Raw genomic sequence first — 17,948 nt, 5'->3', positions numbered from 1 at the left:
CTATCCAGGCAGCACCTTCTGTTTCTGTAGCAGTTCTCATTCAGCTATGTCAGCAATGAAGCCTTGTAACTTTTAATAACCCACAATGAGGATATGTTACTGCCTTATACAGATAATAGGAAAGACAGAATAAAAGGATATAATGTAATCAACCACAATTCCATCCATTTCTGAAATTTACCTTAAACATGAATGTAACTAGAGCTCTGAAACATTTTGCTCTGGTTTTATGGTAATTTTCTTTCCTGTATTTTCCAGGATTCTGATCCAGATTTATCCCACCAGACATTAGGGTTTAACTGAGGTACGACGGTTTGCCCCAGGCTTCTTCCATGGCCATCTCCACAGATATCTCCGAGAGGATAATTCATGGAACATGTGGGCTGCACAGCTCCCTAAAGAAGCCTACCCTTCTCCACCGACTGTAAATGCACTCCAGGACAAGCAGGATCCTGACTTGGAAGCTTCAGTTACGTTCCTAAAGTTAGGTGAGATGAATCTGAGCCTTTGTGTATATTCAGTATAAGCTGCTTCCCTGCTTCCTGTCTTCCAGCTAGAGATTTCATTCAAACTAGTTGTAAATCTTCCACTTTTGTAGGAGAAAGCCAAACGAAGGCAGATTTAAAAAAAAAAAGACCTGCATTCATTTGTCTTATTACTCATGGTGGAATTGCACCCCCCCAATTTGCTAGGCTTTGAAGTTATGCCTTGTAATAATTCTTAATTTTTCTCACTTGGGTCATATAGCACTCTCCCAACTGCAAAAACTCCCAACATGCATATCCATCAAAATGCCAGACATTTAATTGCTCTATTTGGACATACCAAATAAAGGGCTCCAAAGCATTTATTAATCTACATTGTTTCAGGCAATAGAAAGAGCATTCTAAAACACCCCCCCCCCCAAACCAGCAGAAGAAAAGCTGCTACTGTAATCAGCCATGATTGAAGGCATTTCCTGTATTTTGCTATCAATCTGGTTGTTTTTTCCATTACACATTAAGTGAACTTTAGTAAGGTCAAGACACCAGAGAAAAACAGGATCAGAATATCTTTAATCAACTTGAGTACTTCAGCCTCTCTCTTTCAGATGTTTAGTCCTGGATCTCATCCCACATCTCTACATTTCTTCCTTATATCACAGATGCATAAACCAGGTCAGTTTGAATTTATGATTTAGATAGTTGTTTCCAATAGCATTTAACTTATTAGCCTTACACTTCCCCTAGACTAAAGGTCAATCAACCTCATGCTGCGTAACAATACCAATATTATTTTAGTATGATATAAGTCCAACAGGGGAAACAAGTTTTCATTCACAATCACAATACTGGGCCAAAAACTTCCCTCAGTTGGAATACTATTGTTTCCATCATGCTGCCTATTAAAATCAAGTGTAGGTGTTGAAATTACTATTAAACAAAAGCCAAAGCTACAATAGCATAGGATAATTTGATCCAATCCTCTACATTGTCATCCTGCTGTCACACTGAATATAGACTATTTTAAGGTATATAGCATCCTTGTCCTGTGCTCTGACCCTGTTCTTTTTCTAGACAAAATGTCTTTTTTTCTTCCATGAACGCCAAACGATATTCTTTTACTTGTTAATGTAACACAAATGTCAATACTTCCCTCAGAAAAATGACCAGTTCCAAGCACATTGTTGACTCATTGAAGAAGGGAAAAGCATGCCATGTTTTCCCAGCAGCTGCTAAGACAATCCCGTGCTTTGGTCCAGTTCTGTTACAGAAAAGAGAAGACCAGCCTGCCTGAACACTGTGGTAAGACTGAAAGCCGACTCATCATGCAACCTTATTATCTACCTACTGAACACAGATGTACAGAGTAGAGGCTACTCAGTGCTAGCAGATGGCCTCCAAAGCTCACCTTAAGTCCTGCTCTCCCTTGCCCTCCCTCCCTTTTTCTAGCTTCAAAGCTTTAGTAAAGGTTCTCTTTTTAATTCAGTTGAGGTTATTTATCTAAAGAAAACTAATGACACTCACATAAATCCCCATCTTTCAGCCAAGGGACCAGACCTTCAACATACTCAAAGATGAGAACACACAGTGAAGATGAAGAGCTCTTAAAATATTACAGTCTGCTTGTAAAAGGCAGCACAAATCTCAATAATGCTTATTTTGTGCTTCTATCAGGAACAGACAGAACCACCATTAGATTCAGGGAAAAAACTGAAAACATGGCAATGCTGGGAACCTACTTTATAACTTGAATTGGTCATCTTTTTCTTTCATTCCTTTGAATAAACTCTATACACTCTGTAAACTTTTAAAGAAGATGTTTAAAAAAAAAAAAAAAAAGATTTTAGACTGGCAACCAAAACATGGGGTATACAATAAAATGGCCAAACACAGGTGATTGGGAGCATATCCTGAGCAAGCCATTAATGCGCCAGCATGAACCAACAAACCTTCCATGCCTTTCTGTATTAGCCAATGCCCTCTGCAGCTTTATGATGCCCAGAAGTGTAAAGCAGAAGGGTTCCTGAAGGTTTTTACACACTGTTTCTTTTTATAAAAGAAACAAATTTATCAGAATTCCCTTCCCTATGCTCCCAAGGGTGTCCTTAGCAGGGAACAAACACAGCTCCTAGCAGTAAGCAGACTCCTGTTAAAGCTCCATATCATGCTTCCATGGAGAAAAATGCTTTCTTAGTCAGAAAAAACCCCAAACTTCTGCAGTGACCTTTTGTACAGACACTGATTTTTTCCAACGTCACTTTGGTCCCAGTTTGACCTGTTGGGTCTTTTTATGGAAAGCCTTTCCACAGAGCGGTGCACATAATATTACGCAGAATGGACTAAATAAATTATATAGCATAAATGAAATGATGTAACTCAGCAAGAACGTTGCTTCCAAGAAAATGTCTACTTATATGGAATCACTAGAAGAAAGATTTTAATAATTTTTGCTTCTATTCTGATTTCAGTAGCATAGTTCACATGCCTAAACATCTTTTTACGCAATCACGTGGTCTGAACTTGGGAAGGGTATGTAGGCTCTTAATTTAAAACCTTTTCTAACCCTGCTGTACTTATCAAGGATTAAAACAGCAGCAGTCAACAGCAGTTTAACAGATTTCTGCAGAAATTCTTGTAAAAACAGTGAGTTAAATCTATTTTGTTTTTTAACCTTCTCAAAGCATTCTGTTATACAGATAGATTTGTTTGTTTCAAAATTCTGTAGAGTTGACAATTTTCTATTATGTTTGATGGAAGATTACTGCAGTGGAGGTATTCTGGCAAAATGAAGAAGAATCTTTATTATGTAGAGTAGAGTATGAAGAAGATGCCTGAAAAAATGGGAGTTGCTTGCCCTTCCTATGTTGATCTATACAAAAAATAAACTCCTAATGCTGCTTCCAGACAGAGGTCACAGAAGCTCGTGCTTTGCACTGCTGGTTGCAACTCCAAACCTTGCTTCAAAATGTAATTAAAAAGGCTTATATATGTTAATACAGAAAGCTATATTTTACAAGATACTCTATTAAAATTATGATTGTGTAGCAAAATCACATTACTTTTGCCCCCCAACCCCTGCCAGAAAGCTGCACAAACATTCCTAGAGAATCTTTTCTTGTGCGGGAACTTTCAGCTCCAGCATTGTTTCAAATGTAGCTCCTCCAGAAAACACATACTCAGGAACACTACTTCGGCTGTAGTGCCAACATATAATATCATCACTTAAAATCTACTTATAGAATGCACCCCACTGTTTTTAATTAATATGAATGCAATGGGAAGATGACTCATGGGTTACTCACATGAAATAAAACATGGCATGACTTAGGAAATTTACAGTGTATTCACTTCTGTCAACATGAAGGTTAGCAGAGTGCTATACCAATTTACCTTCAGCTGTGAAGACAGAGAGGCTACCAAAAAGACACTAACAGTCCAGCCTAAATGAAAAGAGAGAGGCAATTCTGAATACAAGATTTGGGAGGCTAAAATATGATTTTAATCTCTAATATTTGGTACTTACTGGGTAGTCATTGCATGTAAATACTGACTTCAGTAGGATTATAATGTAAACTATTGACCAAAGTGGGCTGTTCTTGAACAATTTTGTCAACATAAAAAAAAATAAATAATTTTGAGCCTGAGGAATTATCTTTGTAACTTCTATATGCCCAGCCACTAGGTCTTTCTCCAGAGACCTGCCAACCAGACTCTGTGCTCTGACAAGATCAGTAATTATCCTATAAAACTCCCAGACAGTTATCTGGGCAAAGACTAGCAAGAAACCTAACTATACAGCTTACAAAAAATCTATTTTACATAAAGTTTCATTAAATTATAATATTCAATAAAGTCTCTTTGCATCCTTCTGACAGCCTTAAACCGAGCACACTGAGTACAATTTAATTCCATTGTAAAATTGCTTTGCTCTTCTGGCGTCAGAAAGAGCTTTTACTGTAAATGAGAATCATGATTTTTAAAGAACTAGTCTCTTATACACCAGATAGCAGCCTCTGTACACCCATGTCATGTTGTTATCACATTTATAATGTATTTTTATTATGTATTATCACATTCTGAATACCAATTAAAAACACATGAACAAATGGATCTCTGAGAAAGATTATCAAAACACTTTTAAAACAAAATAGAAGTTGCAGAAGTTATGCTATATCCCAAAGACATGTATACAGTGTATTAAACTCAACCTTGCCCAACCCTGAAACAAATGTGGATATTAGTTTAGAGTCTCTGTAGCCATTTGTAGCATTGTGTTAAGACTTGATAGTATAGCAAATGAAAAGGGCCACTATAGTGTGACTCTCAACCCAGACTCAGACTTTAAATGATGGCATAAAGTACTCCATAAGCAGTGATACAGTTCAGCCTTTTACTGCCCACTCTACCCCACGCATCATCCCTTCCACTTTCTTTCATATTTCCATGCCACCACTACTTAGTAATTAGGCAAACATAACTGTGTTGGACTGCTTTTTAAATGGACCCTATCACATAAGGTGTGTAAAAAATACACCCCGTTTTCTATGGCAGGATTTTGGGATTTTAGCCTAAATCTCTCTTGCATTGGGCTTATACAGACAATTATCATGGCCTAACTAGAAGCACCCATAGCTGAGCCAGGGGAGAAAAGGCTGTAGAGGTAATGACTTATACCAGATTTGTCACTGAATTATCTCTGGCTTGATAAGCTATAGCTCACTAACATCAGTTAATGTTTTGTTGTTATTACTACATAGAGAGTTTCCAGGACACTGTTTCAAAATTTCTTCAGACCCTTTTGCTCATGGACAGAACAACTTCTACCCAATCTGCAGATGTTTTAAAAATCATAGCCAAATCCTTTTCCTCTTGGGTCACCCACAGAAAACCAGAACTTTTGTCCTACTGTGTGTGCAAGCATACCACTCGCTCTGATCTTGTGGAGGCTGACAAAAGATCCCCTCCTTCTTTTGTGAATTTTCAAAAAGTGCAAGGAGAACCTGCCTAAAACCCCGTGTTGTCCAAAGGGTTTCCCTCAGCTCTGCTCAGGGCATTTCTCCGTCAGTGTCTGTGGAAACCACCTTACAGAGTTTTGGCAGAGGCAGCTTCAACCAGCTTGCAATAGACTGCCTTCAGCCTTGTGCCAAGGGGTATGCTCCTGAGCTGCTGTCTGCTTTCCTCGTTCAGAATCTGAGGATCTTTTTATGCTATCAGGTATTTAAAGACTTTCATATAAATGAGAATCAGGGCCTCTTTATAACAGTTATGGCCCCTTTGGACCTACTACAGATTATCAGCAAATGAACTGGCACACATCTGGTATGCCTTTTTATGTACTCAGTATAAAGTACCATAAATGCTTGCTGTCCTCTTATTGGTGGTTAAGTTTAGGCAAATATGTACTCAGGCAGTTTCTTAAGAGCATATTATTTTGTTCTACAAGTACTCCTTTAGAGCTGTTTCAGATTTATTCATGTTTGGAAGCTTTTAAATATCCATTACCCACTTAACTGACCATAGCAATTCCATCTGACTCATTATTTCTGTTTGTTAGCATATTTTTAGGCATTTTTTTAAATAGGTGTTAACAGATGATAGGAACTCCCTTGGAAACCCTATAATAAATCAAGTAAATACCTGATGAAGTGCTATAATGTTTATTTGTTACTACTTAATTTTATCCTTAATATTCCATGTTTTGAACATATGAGGTTCCTCAGTTCAGATTATTAGTGACCAAGACTTCTTTGGTTGTTTTTTTTAGGGCACTGCTTCTGTATTATTCAGTTCCATACCAAGGTACACCCACAGCAGCTGCTGTATTGGCTATCTACTGTTGAAGCCATTGCATTCTTCCCTTCCCTTGAAGGGGCAATCGCATGCCCTAAGGCTGGAATACCTTGTGAAGAACACTTTTACAACTGCCACTGTCAAATCTACATTAAAAAAATGTACACAGCTGCATTTGACATGCTTTGAAGGATGGTATTTTCTGTGACTTCCATAGATCAGCAGGAGGAAATTAAAAGTCTAGAGGAAAAAGCATTACCTGTGTTAAGTATTGGCATTACTTCCGGCCTCTCCTCTTTATTTTTTCTCTCTCTCTGCTGTTTCACAAGAATGACTACTGGAAACAAATCTTAGAAGCAGGATGCAGTAAGTGAAGACCCATCTGGTGTGTACATTGTAAGAAGTGCTGCTTGGGCTTCTCCTCATAAGCTGGATGTTTCTGTAGGAATTTTTTTGAACCCAAAACATTATACCCCCAATGTAAGTGGTCTTGGAGGGTGTGTCAAAATTCAATTAGGTGCCATCCATCCCTGGCTGTATCACAGTGCAGAAACCACACAAGCTTCCATCTCAGTAAAAGCTGGCCTTTGTCTCACTGCCATTCCTGCTTAGTCCTGTGCCACATCTGCTTCCTCCACACATACTCAGTGCTGCTGAGATGATGAAGACAATGTATTTCTGCCACTGTCTGCTGCTCTGGGCAGCTGCTTGTTCAGACTCTCTGAAACACTGGCAGCCAAGGAGAGGGGCAGGCATTACTTCTGACACAAGAAGGTAAGCTAAGTGACTCGTTACCACTCTGGCCTTGTTACCCCTCACCTTTCCGCTCATTTTCAGCACAGTCATTGCCACCTGACCCATTTCGTTCTGCTTTCTGATTTCCCTGGTTAGGCTGCACCTAGTTTGTCCAAGGTCCTTCTGATGTAATCCTACCACTGTTTATTCTGGTAGCAGTAGAGACTTTGATGCACTACCCAAAATGCTGGGGTTCTTACTGGCTGTATTTTCTGTTTTAGTTCATTAAGCCATTTTAGTTAATCTCCTGGTGAACAGTATTATTTCTGTTTTCTTACATTTGAGTACAGGTTGTCAGCTACACAGACATTTTTAAAGTTTTCAAAAGTTTCAGTGAAAAATCAGTTAGGTTAGCCTTCAGATCAGCTAAATTCTCATTTTCCACAGCTTTTTGCAATGGTAAGCAAAATAACATATGGTTTTTAATAACAGTGCATTCTCAAATGTGATGATTTTCTACTTCAAAATAAACACATTTTCAATCTGAAAAGTCAAACCAAGGTCCCAAATCATCCAGGAAGCTGCACACATCATGCATACGAATAGTCTCACTGAATCAAACTCAGCCTATGAGTACAGTGATCTGCATGCAGAATTGTTTGCTGGACCAGCATCTAAGTGATAAGCTCTTTTGTAACAAGGAGGTGGATTAAAGTGGGGGGGGGGGGGGGGGGAAGAGTGGACAAAGAGAATAAATGCAAACCTTGAGCCAAAAGTAGCAAGGTTCTGACCAAAAGATGGAAAAAGTTGTATGCAAATGTCTTTACTGAAGTGTATCATCCAAATTTTCTTTTAAGGTTGTTTAGTAATTTTAATACCATTATTTAAAAAACACTGGAGTTCCTTACGTGTTTTCATCTAATGTTTTGCATTACTCTCCAACTTCTCTGTTGCATTTCAAGAACACAACAAAATCTTGTGAAATGCCTATCGCCTCAGAACCACGTTTGCTGTGCACTTCTCTGTATTACTATGAAACTTTGGCAGATGCATTCAATAGCATGCAAAAAGGCAAAGCCTCACCCTTAACATGACATAGTTACAGCTCCACTGCAACTGGGTTACAGAAATATTTTCCATTGTTTGAAGACAAACATGACTGAAGGGCACAGCAAAATTTAGTCCTACTTTTGTCTGTTAGCAGCAGAATTACATTTAGGAAGCACCTTCAGATTTGTAATGCACTATGAAACAAAAAGCATTCTCTTTCTTCTGTTAGAAAATTCTTTGAAGATATGATTTTGTTTGGAACTAGTGTACATGTTTCTGTAGAAACAAAGTGTGTCTCAGTATTTCAGGAAAACTACAGGGATTGTCTTGTGTCAGTACATGTCAGTTTTACATGTACTGCAGCTCTAGTGGATTTTTATTTTGTGTCTGTTTCTTTCAGTTAAAATCTTCTTATCAAATGCAGAAAGATAACACACATTTCTTCCTGTTACAAAATAAAAGCACAGACATCAATCATCTAAAATCACTGACAATTACCCAGAAATAAATACAAATATGCTCTGTAACATTTCTTTGCTATTATATGTTGAGAAGCGCTGTCGCCCTTTCTACCGAGTGTACCGGAACATGGCTGCCCTCACAGGAATGTAAACTTGGCATTAACCCTGGCAGATTCCCACTCCCTGCCCTCTCTCATTTAACATTAACTCACTCCTATACTGTTATCAGAAGGTAAAGGTCATAGCTTTATTTACACAATACAGCACTATACAAACAGTCATTAAACAAGAAAATCTTGCACCAAATAAACATGAAGCAAAAAAACAATGCTGACCTCGCTACCAGGAACTCCCCCTGGAAGTACCTCGTCATTCCCCAAATGAGGTCAACAGTGCTGGTCTATCCTTCTAAATATTAACTGCCCAGCACTGCTTCTCCGCATACTCAACTCCCACACAAGAGCCAACTAAGGACTTTCTTATGTTCCAAACCCAGGAGAAATTTAGAAAGCATTCCACTGTTGGCAAGACTGCGTGGTTCATATCCTATTCCCACAGCCTTTACTCATCCTTCCACAGCTGGAAACCTTGTCAAAGGCTCTCCTATACAACAGCAGCTTTTAGCACAATACATAAGCTGGGCAGATGGCAGGGTGGACTCCCTCAGTCCAAATGCCAGAAGCCTGGGAACCAACCCTCCTTCCTGCTTCTCATCTCCCTCAGCCCTGCTCCTCTCCACCCCAGCCCACTGCCTTTTCCTGCGGGGAAGACATCCTGCTTATTTATGCATTTCATGACTGCTGGCCTGCCTAGATCCAGCAAGAAAAAGTGCAAAGAGGGCAGGAGGCCACTGACTAAAATCCTGTTGGAGCTCATGTTCAGTTTCAGAAACTAGACCAGGCAGAGCAGAGCAGAGCATGGATGTAGCCCCGGGCGCAAACCTGGCCAGGAGTACTGGCCAGACGGCATGGCTTGAGCAGCAGTCCCCGGAGACACTAGGACTCAGACTCACATGCTGCAGCACAATTCACTCCTTGCTTCCTGCTTTTATTGAAGGTGATGGAAATAGTTTGTTGCTCACTTGCACCAGAAGTAAACTGTAACTTCTCTGTAGCAGAGTCCTGCTTAAGTTCAGGATATTCCAGTGCTTAGGTCTGAATATGTTATATGAGGGTACAAGGTCTTTCTTGCCCTCCTTCATGGACCATAGCTCAAGCACCAACTTAACCTTTAATAGTTTAGACTTGCAATAAGATGATCTTTACATACTTAAAAACAAATTTAACCCAAAATGTCTAGTTTTGCATTTTAAAAAGCAAAAAAAAAAGGCAGAGGGGGAGTGGAATTTTATTTGGCTGCTGCCACTCGGAAATAACACAGTAAGGTAACTTGGGAGAATGATGACTTTTAACATGTTAACCACTGACCATGCAACATTCTCATCACTGTAAATATAACTCCTCGTTATTCTGCCAAGGTTGCACTGAATCATACAACCACCAGTGAAGTCAGACTTTCTAAATATTCTTATTTCACATAAAAACACGCTAATGAAAGTGCTTTTAATTTTAGGCAGGTCTTCTTTCTGAAACACTGGTGTGTATTGCCCTGATAAACAGGAATGCCTGGAAAACTGATCATCCAAGGAAAAATTCAGTTAGTGTTCAAACAAGTTCTTGGGGTATTTGTGTACAGAAAAAGCCCAGAGGTATTCAAGGATTGGCATCAGCATATTTATATTTGCATTCTCCTCAATTCACTGTTCATATATCCTTCATCATGACCAACATACTAATTACAGAGTGCACAGAGCCTCAGAAATCTGCAGCAAGTTACAGGCTGGATTATTACTTCATATTGCTGAGGAACACGATAACCCATAGTTACAAATGTGGACTCCCCTGTGACCAGGTGCTGTACAATTCAAAGGCAACATCTCACAGAGCTTACATTTGAAACCAAGAGAATGAGTCAACACAAAGCAGGTGACACTAATTTTCCAGTTAAGATATTTTTCATCCTCTCAGGTGACCTGAAATTGTGTACATTCAGTTTCCTTCTTTAGTATTTCAGAGAGAACACCTCGTTTAATCACTTGAATGCTCTTGGAGCATGCCAGAGATCACGCGACATGCAACTCCTGGCCCTCCGGGTCTTCAGTGAAACAAGGTTTGTAGCTTACACAGTTATTCCCTAAATCAGATACGAACTGGGGACACAGGCATTTATGTTAATGAAGTGGTAGCCCATTCTAGTGCTGATGTCCTGCCTGGGAAGACAACAGGTTTTTGTATGTATTTCAGGCCAGAGTGGGCCATTTGTGTCACCTCACTTGAACGCCTACAATGAGAGCCAGAGACACCCACGTGGGTACTCCTATCCTCAGCCCAAGAACTGCAGGTGAAACAAGAACATGTAACATTTACATATATCTGTGGAAAGTGCACAGGAACATTCAAAGTCAGTACAAGAGGGGAGTATGGAACTAGCAGCTTCTTATCAGCCAGTTTGTTGCATCTTCCCTATATCAGAATATATATTAAGCTGATGATGACTGACTTTAAATATACCACACTTCAGGGACAGGTGACAGTGAACAGGTGACAGTGGACATAGTCCACAACCTTTCACCATGAGTTCAAAGTCCAGTTCAGCTCACAGGCAAAATAAGATTCATAGTCTAGTCTTAATTCCTGAAGCCTGGATACATTTTTTCAAAGTGGTGGAACTGCACAACACAAACAACAATGACTGCCAGAAACTGTGATTAAAACTTCTCTAGTGTCTGATTGACGCTACTTGTATTATCAGGTCCCAGCTTGACATGTGCCTGAATAGCTGAATGTGAATGCCAGATGAGAGGAAAGGTGGCAGGTATAATGCAAGTATTTTTATTAAGTTGTTAAAGTGTTTTTGACACAACAGCAGTAACATTATACCCTTAAAAATGCCACACTGAAAATTATCCTAAAGTTTATCTCTCATACAAGATGCATTTAGTAACAGAAGCATCTTTATATATAAAAATTGTGAGGATAATCTTTATTTCCAACATAAACTCGATAAACAGAAGGAAGGTATGTACTTCCAGTGAGCACACAGATAATGGGACAAGTCTGGAAACAACTGTTGGGCCAGTTGCAAAGATGTGAACTTACAGAATAATTTCTATTGCCAAACAGGGAGCTAGCTTTCTCTTTGAACTTCAAGGGAAATGAGGATAAACTAGTTATTATAAAAGATGATCATTTAGTATCATCATAGCACTTTCTAAAAATCTAACCAACAAGCCAAAGCACGAGCTAAAGCTAGTTATTTACTTCCAAAAATATAACTATGTTTAGCTCCAAACAAGTACTTCCACATACATGGCTGAAAAAAGATCAGAAGGTATAGCAGCTATTTTGAAACCTGCATTTCCATCAAACATCTTACTTTATTTATATATTCCCCACTTTCCTTGAAGTATTGCCCACACAAGCAGCATTTCCCACTTTGGAGAATAACCATTAATTTCACACCACAGTGTTTTTTCTAGAGATATAATTACACAGAAGACAAGTATTCTTTATTAAAATATCTGAAGGCATGTTAGGTAGTTATGACTGGTAGTTATTCAGGAGCATTGGTTTTCTCCTTTTTCTCTTTTCTTTTCTTTTCTTTTCTCCCCCCCCCCTTTCCTTTCCTTGTTTGCCAGCTAATAAGAGCTTTAGGGATGTAAAGGAGTGACTTGATCCCAATGCATTTTTAGCATTGTAATAAACGATGCAATGAGGTATGGAATAATCAGGCTGAAACTGTTCTGTGCAAGACAACTATTCTAACATATGCTTGACATCAACATAAGCATTCTCCCAGGGCCTGGCACGTTATGAATGAATTGTGACATTTTCTTATGATTAATTCTTTTAAGATAATCTCTAACTTCTTCCTTGTATTTTATAGAGTAACTGGGATATACATTTTAAGAATTGTTGAAGCTCCTAGTATCCCCTAGTTGGGAAAACGAGTTATTCTTACGGACATAACTATGTCCAGATCCAAAAGCCTCTGTCAAAACAGAATACAACTAAATCTGTTCCTAAAGTTCTTTCTGTTGCTTTTTTTTAGTTTTTGCTTTCGTCCTACAACTCATGTTATTTCTCTTCTTTTTCCTCTTCTGATAATACACCCAATATAACACGCCATTTACAATTTTAGTGTTTTATGGTAGCATGCCAAAAACATGTCAGCATAGTCTCTGAAGCAGGAGTATGTTGCAATATTTAAATTACAAAGCATTGTATCATCAGAATGACACTTCTCTTGGGATTGAAGCATTTTGACATTTAAAAGTCATACAAAGAATGCAGGCACATGAACTTATTCAATGCAAGCTAGTAGCCAACACACAGCAGAAGCTACATATAAGACAAGGGAAAAGAGAGAGAGAGGAGAGAGAAGAGGATGTGTGTCAAAGGATGGGAGAAGGAAGGGGAGAGTGAATGCACACTTGTATGAAGACGGGGGAAGGTAATTTTACCAATTCTTCCTTGTTGGTTCACAGAAATCACTAAACTGATTGCTAATTACAAAGTGTCTAAACTCCAGTTTTCAGGAAGAGGAAATTAGCTTAAGCCTTTCTATGGAAACAAATCCTCCAAATCCTTCACTTTTTAAAGTACCAATCTTGTCTGTTTCCCTTATGATGAATACTTATAAATTCTGAAGTTGTCACGTTCTACTATCTAAATGTACAAATACATAGCTTCGGAAATAAATGCAGACAACAAATAGGAAATGTGGTATGGGCAGCAAAGGTGAGAAATGTGTTGGACCTTCAGCACTTGAAAACAAACCTATGCAAAGTGGTAGGGCTGAAAGTCCAACCCAGTATGCAAACATCATACCAGTGTTAATAAAAGATGGAGATGAAGAGCTGCAGCTGGTAAAAAAGTTTTCTAAAGAAAACTGGATTTTTGACTGAAAGACCACTTTCACAGAGATTTATATTCCTCAGAAGATACAATGTCCTGCTGTTTGTGATGTCTCTGGAAAGGAGACTCCTCTCAGAAGTTTCCCTTTGAATCCCAGTTAGTGAGAAAGCCAACGGCCTCTGATGGAAGTTACCACTCAGTCCTGGCTACTAAACATTTAAAATGCACTTCTTTCAATTTCTAGTACTCTTGAGAGCAGCCTTAATATGAATCCAGGGATGTGACAAATTCCACATCCTCATCTTGATGTTTCTGCTCAAGAAATCTGAGACTGCCTGTCCCTGAGATGACTACCCCAAATTAAAACTGATAACCTGAAAGAGGGCAAGAATATCAACAGAATATCAAAACTCAGTTAGATTCACAGAACTCAGAATTTGTAGCAGACAGGACAGACCTGTATCACAAAACCTGTAAAGGAAACTGCTTGTGAAAGCCCAAATTTATTGCAAGCAATGACATGCTGCTAAAAACAAATAAAAAGAGAGGAAGGTTGAAATGACAGGATAAAGGACTTAATAAACGCATTAACATCAGGGTGAAAATTTTCAAAGTCATTCCTTATTTTTAATAATAAAAGCCTATTCCTAAATGCATTCTTCACCACAGCGCAACAATATGCACTTTTTTCCTGTGTGTGCATGGGTGTTGAAGACTGGAGATTTGGGGCGGGGGGGCGGAGGTTCAAATAGATCCAGGGCATTTGCAAGCAATTAAAATTGTTTGCAAAGAGCCCCTTCCTGCTGGTGACTAAGCCTTCACCCAAACAGTCAAGAGGAAGGGGCATAAGTAAAGCATTGCAAACGAGCATCCCGATTGTATCAGAGTGGAGACGACTAGGACAAACAAACTCAGGAAGTGTCAGGGAGTTAGAAACTGAGACAAAATCTATGGCACTGAGTGGAAAGTGAAGAGATTGTGCCGATCTGGGTTGCACTGTGCCAAGCTTTTTCAAAACCACTTTATTTGGACTATAATACAAAACTGGCACACACAGCTGGCGATGGCTGCAGAGGCTATTCAAATGTTAACATTCTCAATGATAAACAGCCAAAAAAAGATCTATGTAAGCAAATTGGAACAAACAACTAATCTAAATTTGGTTGCTAAGAGACAGGATTTCAGCCAAAACCAGCCCCAAGCCTCAAGAATACTTTATTTTTGATCAAAAAAAGTACCTGTAGATGACGCCATGTTGGTGAAGAAACATGAGTGCTGATGTGACCTCTGCTGCATAAAAGCGGGATCGAGGTTCGTCAAATTTGCGTGAGCGCTGAATTTGAAACATTAGGTCTCCTCCATTTACATATTCCATGACGAAAAAGAGGCGGTCCTGAAATTAATTAAACAGTGCTATTTAGCTAATTTCTTTTAGTCACACAAAGGACTGCTTGAAGCTACACTTTAGGCGACTGGAGGATTTACGTCAAGAAATGAAAGAAACAAACGCTACAATTCTGAAAAAGGAAAAGCTGAGAACCAGAATCCCCCAAATCTAAAGAAAACGAGACAAGAGCCTCAAATTGAGAAATGAGAGAAAGGGAATGGAATAAAAATGTAGTAATAAGCAACACACACATGAATCTCCACACATCAACAAATAGATATGGAATTATAATCAATGTTATATAATAATGGAGATACTTAAATGATGCTGTTTCTTTTAAAATTTAGACATAACAATGAAGAGAAAAAGTCAATTCTGTCAACTACTGCCAGGCTGCTGGACAAATTTCAGGCTCCTTATTTCTTCTCTTATCTCTTACCAGCTACTTTGTCTGCAAAGCACCTTTCCCAAGTTACGTAAAAGCAAACTGGAATTGTTAAGCTATAGAAACCAGTGCTGCCAATCTCAAACTTACATATGACTTTTTGAACTGCCTCAAACTCTGTCTTTTTATTTTCTTCTGATGCTCATCCCTTCAAAGTTCAAGTTTTCAAGCCTATTTCCATGATGGAGAACTAGAAATGAACTTTACCCAAGAACAACAACCGAGATTCTCAGGTAATCACCTCATTTTGGTGCGTTTCAGAAAAAGAACCCCAAAAGCACACAGTGAAATAGTCAGAACTGAGAACACCAGTAAACTAAGTGTGTCCTTGGTCTCTTGAACCATTTATGATCTAAACTGGCAATGCAGGTGAAGGCATAAGCGAAGAAATGACACACATCCACTTGATATGATTTAGATCCTATTTTCTGTAAATATTTCTTATAAATTTTCATAGTTTTCCCTATTCTGTACTAACAGCACTAAATCATCAACTCTTTGCCCATTCACCCTTGGTTTGTAAGCCTACTTCACATTCTTTATTTCCTTACTGTAAAATATCTACATCTATATGCACATGAGTTTAGACAGAGGTGGAGGTAATTCTCATGTGACATGGAGAACGTATCTGAGCATATACTCCTTGCTCTGCATTAGCTCACATGACAAACTTTTGTTCTCTGGTCACACGATACACAGGTCTGTAAGCATGGGACTTCAACGAAGGAAGCCCCTCTCCAACTTTCACGTCACACTGCAGTTTGGCTCTAGCCCACGGTGTCTGGTGTGCTGGGTTGAAGACGAGGAGACAAGATATGACATTGCTTTGGACAAGCAAAAACCAACAGAAGATGGAAGTTAATTAACCTCCCACAAGTGAATCCAAGCTTGCAGATTACGTAGTTTATATAACAAGTCCAGAAATTCATAAATGTTTGCCATTTGTCTTTAGTCATCTACTCCACGGCTCAGATTCAAAGCATAGCACTTAAAAATATGCTTAAACTTAAGCGTGTGCATTAATCCTGCTCATTAAGTGCCTAAATGTTATACTTATCAGGGATGCTTCCTGAAGGAGGTTAGAAATGTTTGGCTTACTTTTTGCTGATTACAAAAAGAGGATGCAGAAAAAAATGTTGTGCCTTTCCCCCTGTATCTTGGGAACAGAGAAGCTGCTAGACTGGATCAAATTCAGGATCCAGGTGGACTGGTATTCTTGGTAAAACATTGTTAACAACTTTGATACGCTTTCCAACATTTTTCTTACCATTCCCTAGTAAGGAAAACCTACTAAAGAATAGCATCAAAGCTTCTGGCTGTATCATATGCTCAAAAGAGCGTGGCTTCAGAGCCATGCCTTTGTTATTTTTGCAGTGCTCAGTACTGCTGATAAGAAACATTCAAAATCATAGTGCAGATCTCTTGACATCAGTGTAGGCTTTAAATATCACCTTCTTTGCTTGTTTTAAGCAAAAATATGGGTCCTTGTGCTGTCTCTCTGATTTGTCTCTGGAACCAATGAGAACTATAGCCTTGCTTTTAAAAGAAAATCTGATCACTCTCAGATGGTCTTATGATTTCAGAAGCTAGAGCTTAAGGATAACACCAAATGCAGTCAGTTTTGTGATAAAGCATAGTCAAAAGCATAGCTATATTGGTACTGTAACATAACCTAAGAGAGTACAACATCCCTAAGAAGATGGTGCAGGCATTGTTCTTTGTTAGGCTCTTCATCACCGTGCTACAGACAGAGTATCTCTGGAGAGTAGTTTCTGCTTGAGTGTCCCTTTGCAACACGTTGCCTTAGATTATCTCACATGGATACAGTTCAGTGTTTCATGTACAAAACCCATTTGGACTGCAGGCTGGGGAGCGTCTGACTAACATTTGTCTAAAGTAACTTCTAACACTTGTTGAAATGGAACTTTCTTACATTGCTGTTTTAACCTTTCCAGAGTCAACAGTCTGGATGTGAGTGGGTGCAACCAGGAAAAAGGAAGCTGCAATTCACATTCCCCTGAGCAGCCATACTCATTCCCAGCATTGCTACCTTTTTGCTGCACCTGTATCACAAATATAAACCAAATTATGCTGATGCAAACTGATTATGTTGCCTCTTACAACTCTGACTCCCCAATGGTGATCCTCAACTTGCCACTGAGCTGGGAGCTGCTATTCCCAACAGTGATGGCACCCCTCTTCCAACTGCTAGGGATGGTGCACAAAAAAAAAAAAAGAAAAAAAAAAAGGCTGTTTTACACAACTGTATAGATCAGGGTCATTTCCTAACATGTCAGGATATACATGGTATGATTTTTTTATTAAATTCTCTATGTTTGATCCAAAGAGAACCAATGTTTTTGTGACATCCACCAAATGCCTAACTGGTGATTCTAAATATCAGAAATTGCGTTTAGTTAAAACTTCAAGTTCTTTTATTTTGGTTCAGTACTTTGTAGGACATTTCCAGTTTAGCCAAAGGAAAATTTAACCTGGATTGTTCAGCTGAATATCTTGTCATTAGACAGTCTGAACAAAAGCTTTAGCAGCAGCTCCACTCCCAGAGCTGGAGAGTGCTAACTCTCCTGTCCTCTTTCACATCTTCCTTATTATGAACATCCCCTTCTCAATTTGAAGGGGTATTTCCGGCAGATTCTGCAGCTTAGTTGACCACCTCTTCAA

General features: G+C 39.0%; 1 protein-coding gene and 1 long non-coding RNA gene across 4 annotated transcripts in view; one reads left to right on the top strand and one right to left on the bottom strand.

Moving 5' to 3' along the window:
* PRKCE (protein kinase C epsilon) overlaps positions 1-17,948 on the bottom strand; it is a 300,197-nt gene that overhangs the window by 39,122 nt on the left and 243,127 nt on the right. For both annotated transcript variants that reach the window (XM_069800306.1, XM_069800307.1), the window contains exon 11: positions 14,673-14,827. In XM_069800306.1, coding sequence (XP_069656407.1) covers positions 14,673-14,827 — 155 coding nt within the window. The remainder of the gene's footprint in view (positions 1-14,672; positions 14,828-17,948) is intronic.
* Positions 12,905-17,948, top strand: part of LOC138688602 (uncharacterized) — a 35,147-nt gene continuing 30,103 nt past the window's right edge. For both annotated transcript variants that reach the window (XR_011327486.1, XR_011327487.1), the window contains exon 1: positions 12,905-13,030. This is a non-coding gene — a long non-coding RNA (uncharacterized lncRNA). The remainder of the gene's footprint in view (positions 13,031-17,948) is intronic.

The sequence above is a fragment of the Haliaeetus albicilla genome, chromosome 13 (assembly GCF_947461875.1).
Source record: "Haliaeetus albicilla chromosome 13, bHalAlb1.1, whole genome shotgun sequence".
NCBI classification, from domain to species: domain Eukaryota; kingdom Metazoa; phylum Chordata; class Aves; order Accipitriformes; family Accipitridae; genus Haliaeetus; species Haliaeetus albicilla.
The sequence above is the reverse complement of the archived record's forward strand: the minus strand, read 5'-3'. Positions and strand labels throughout refer to the sequence as shown.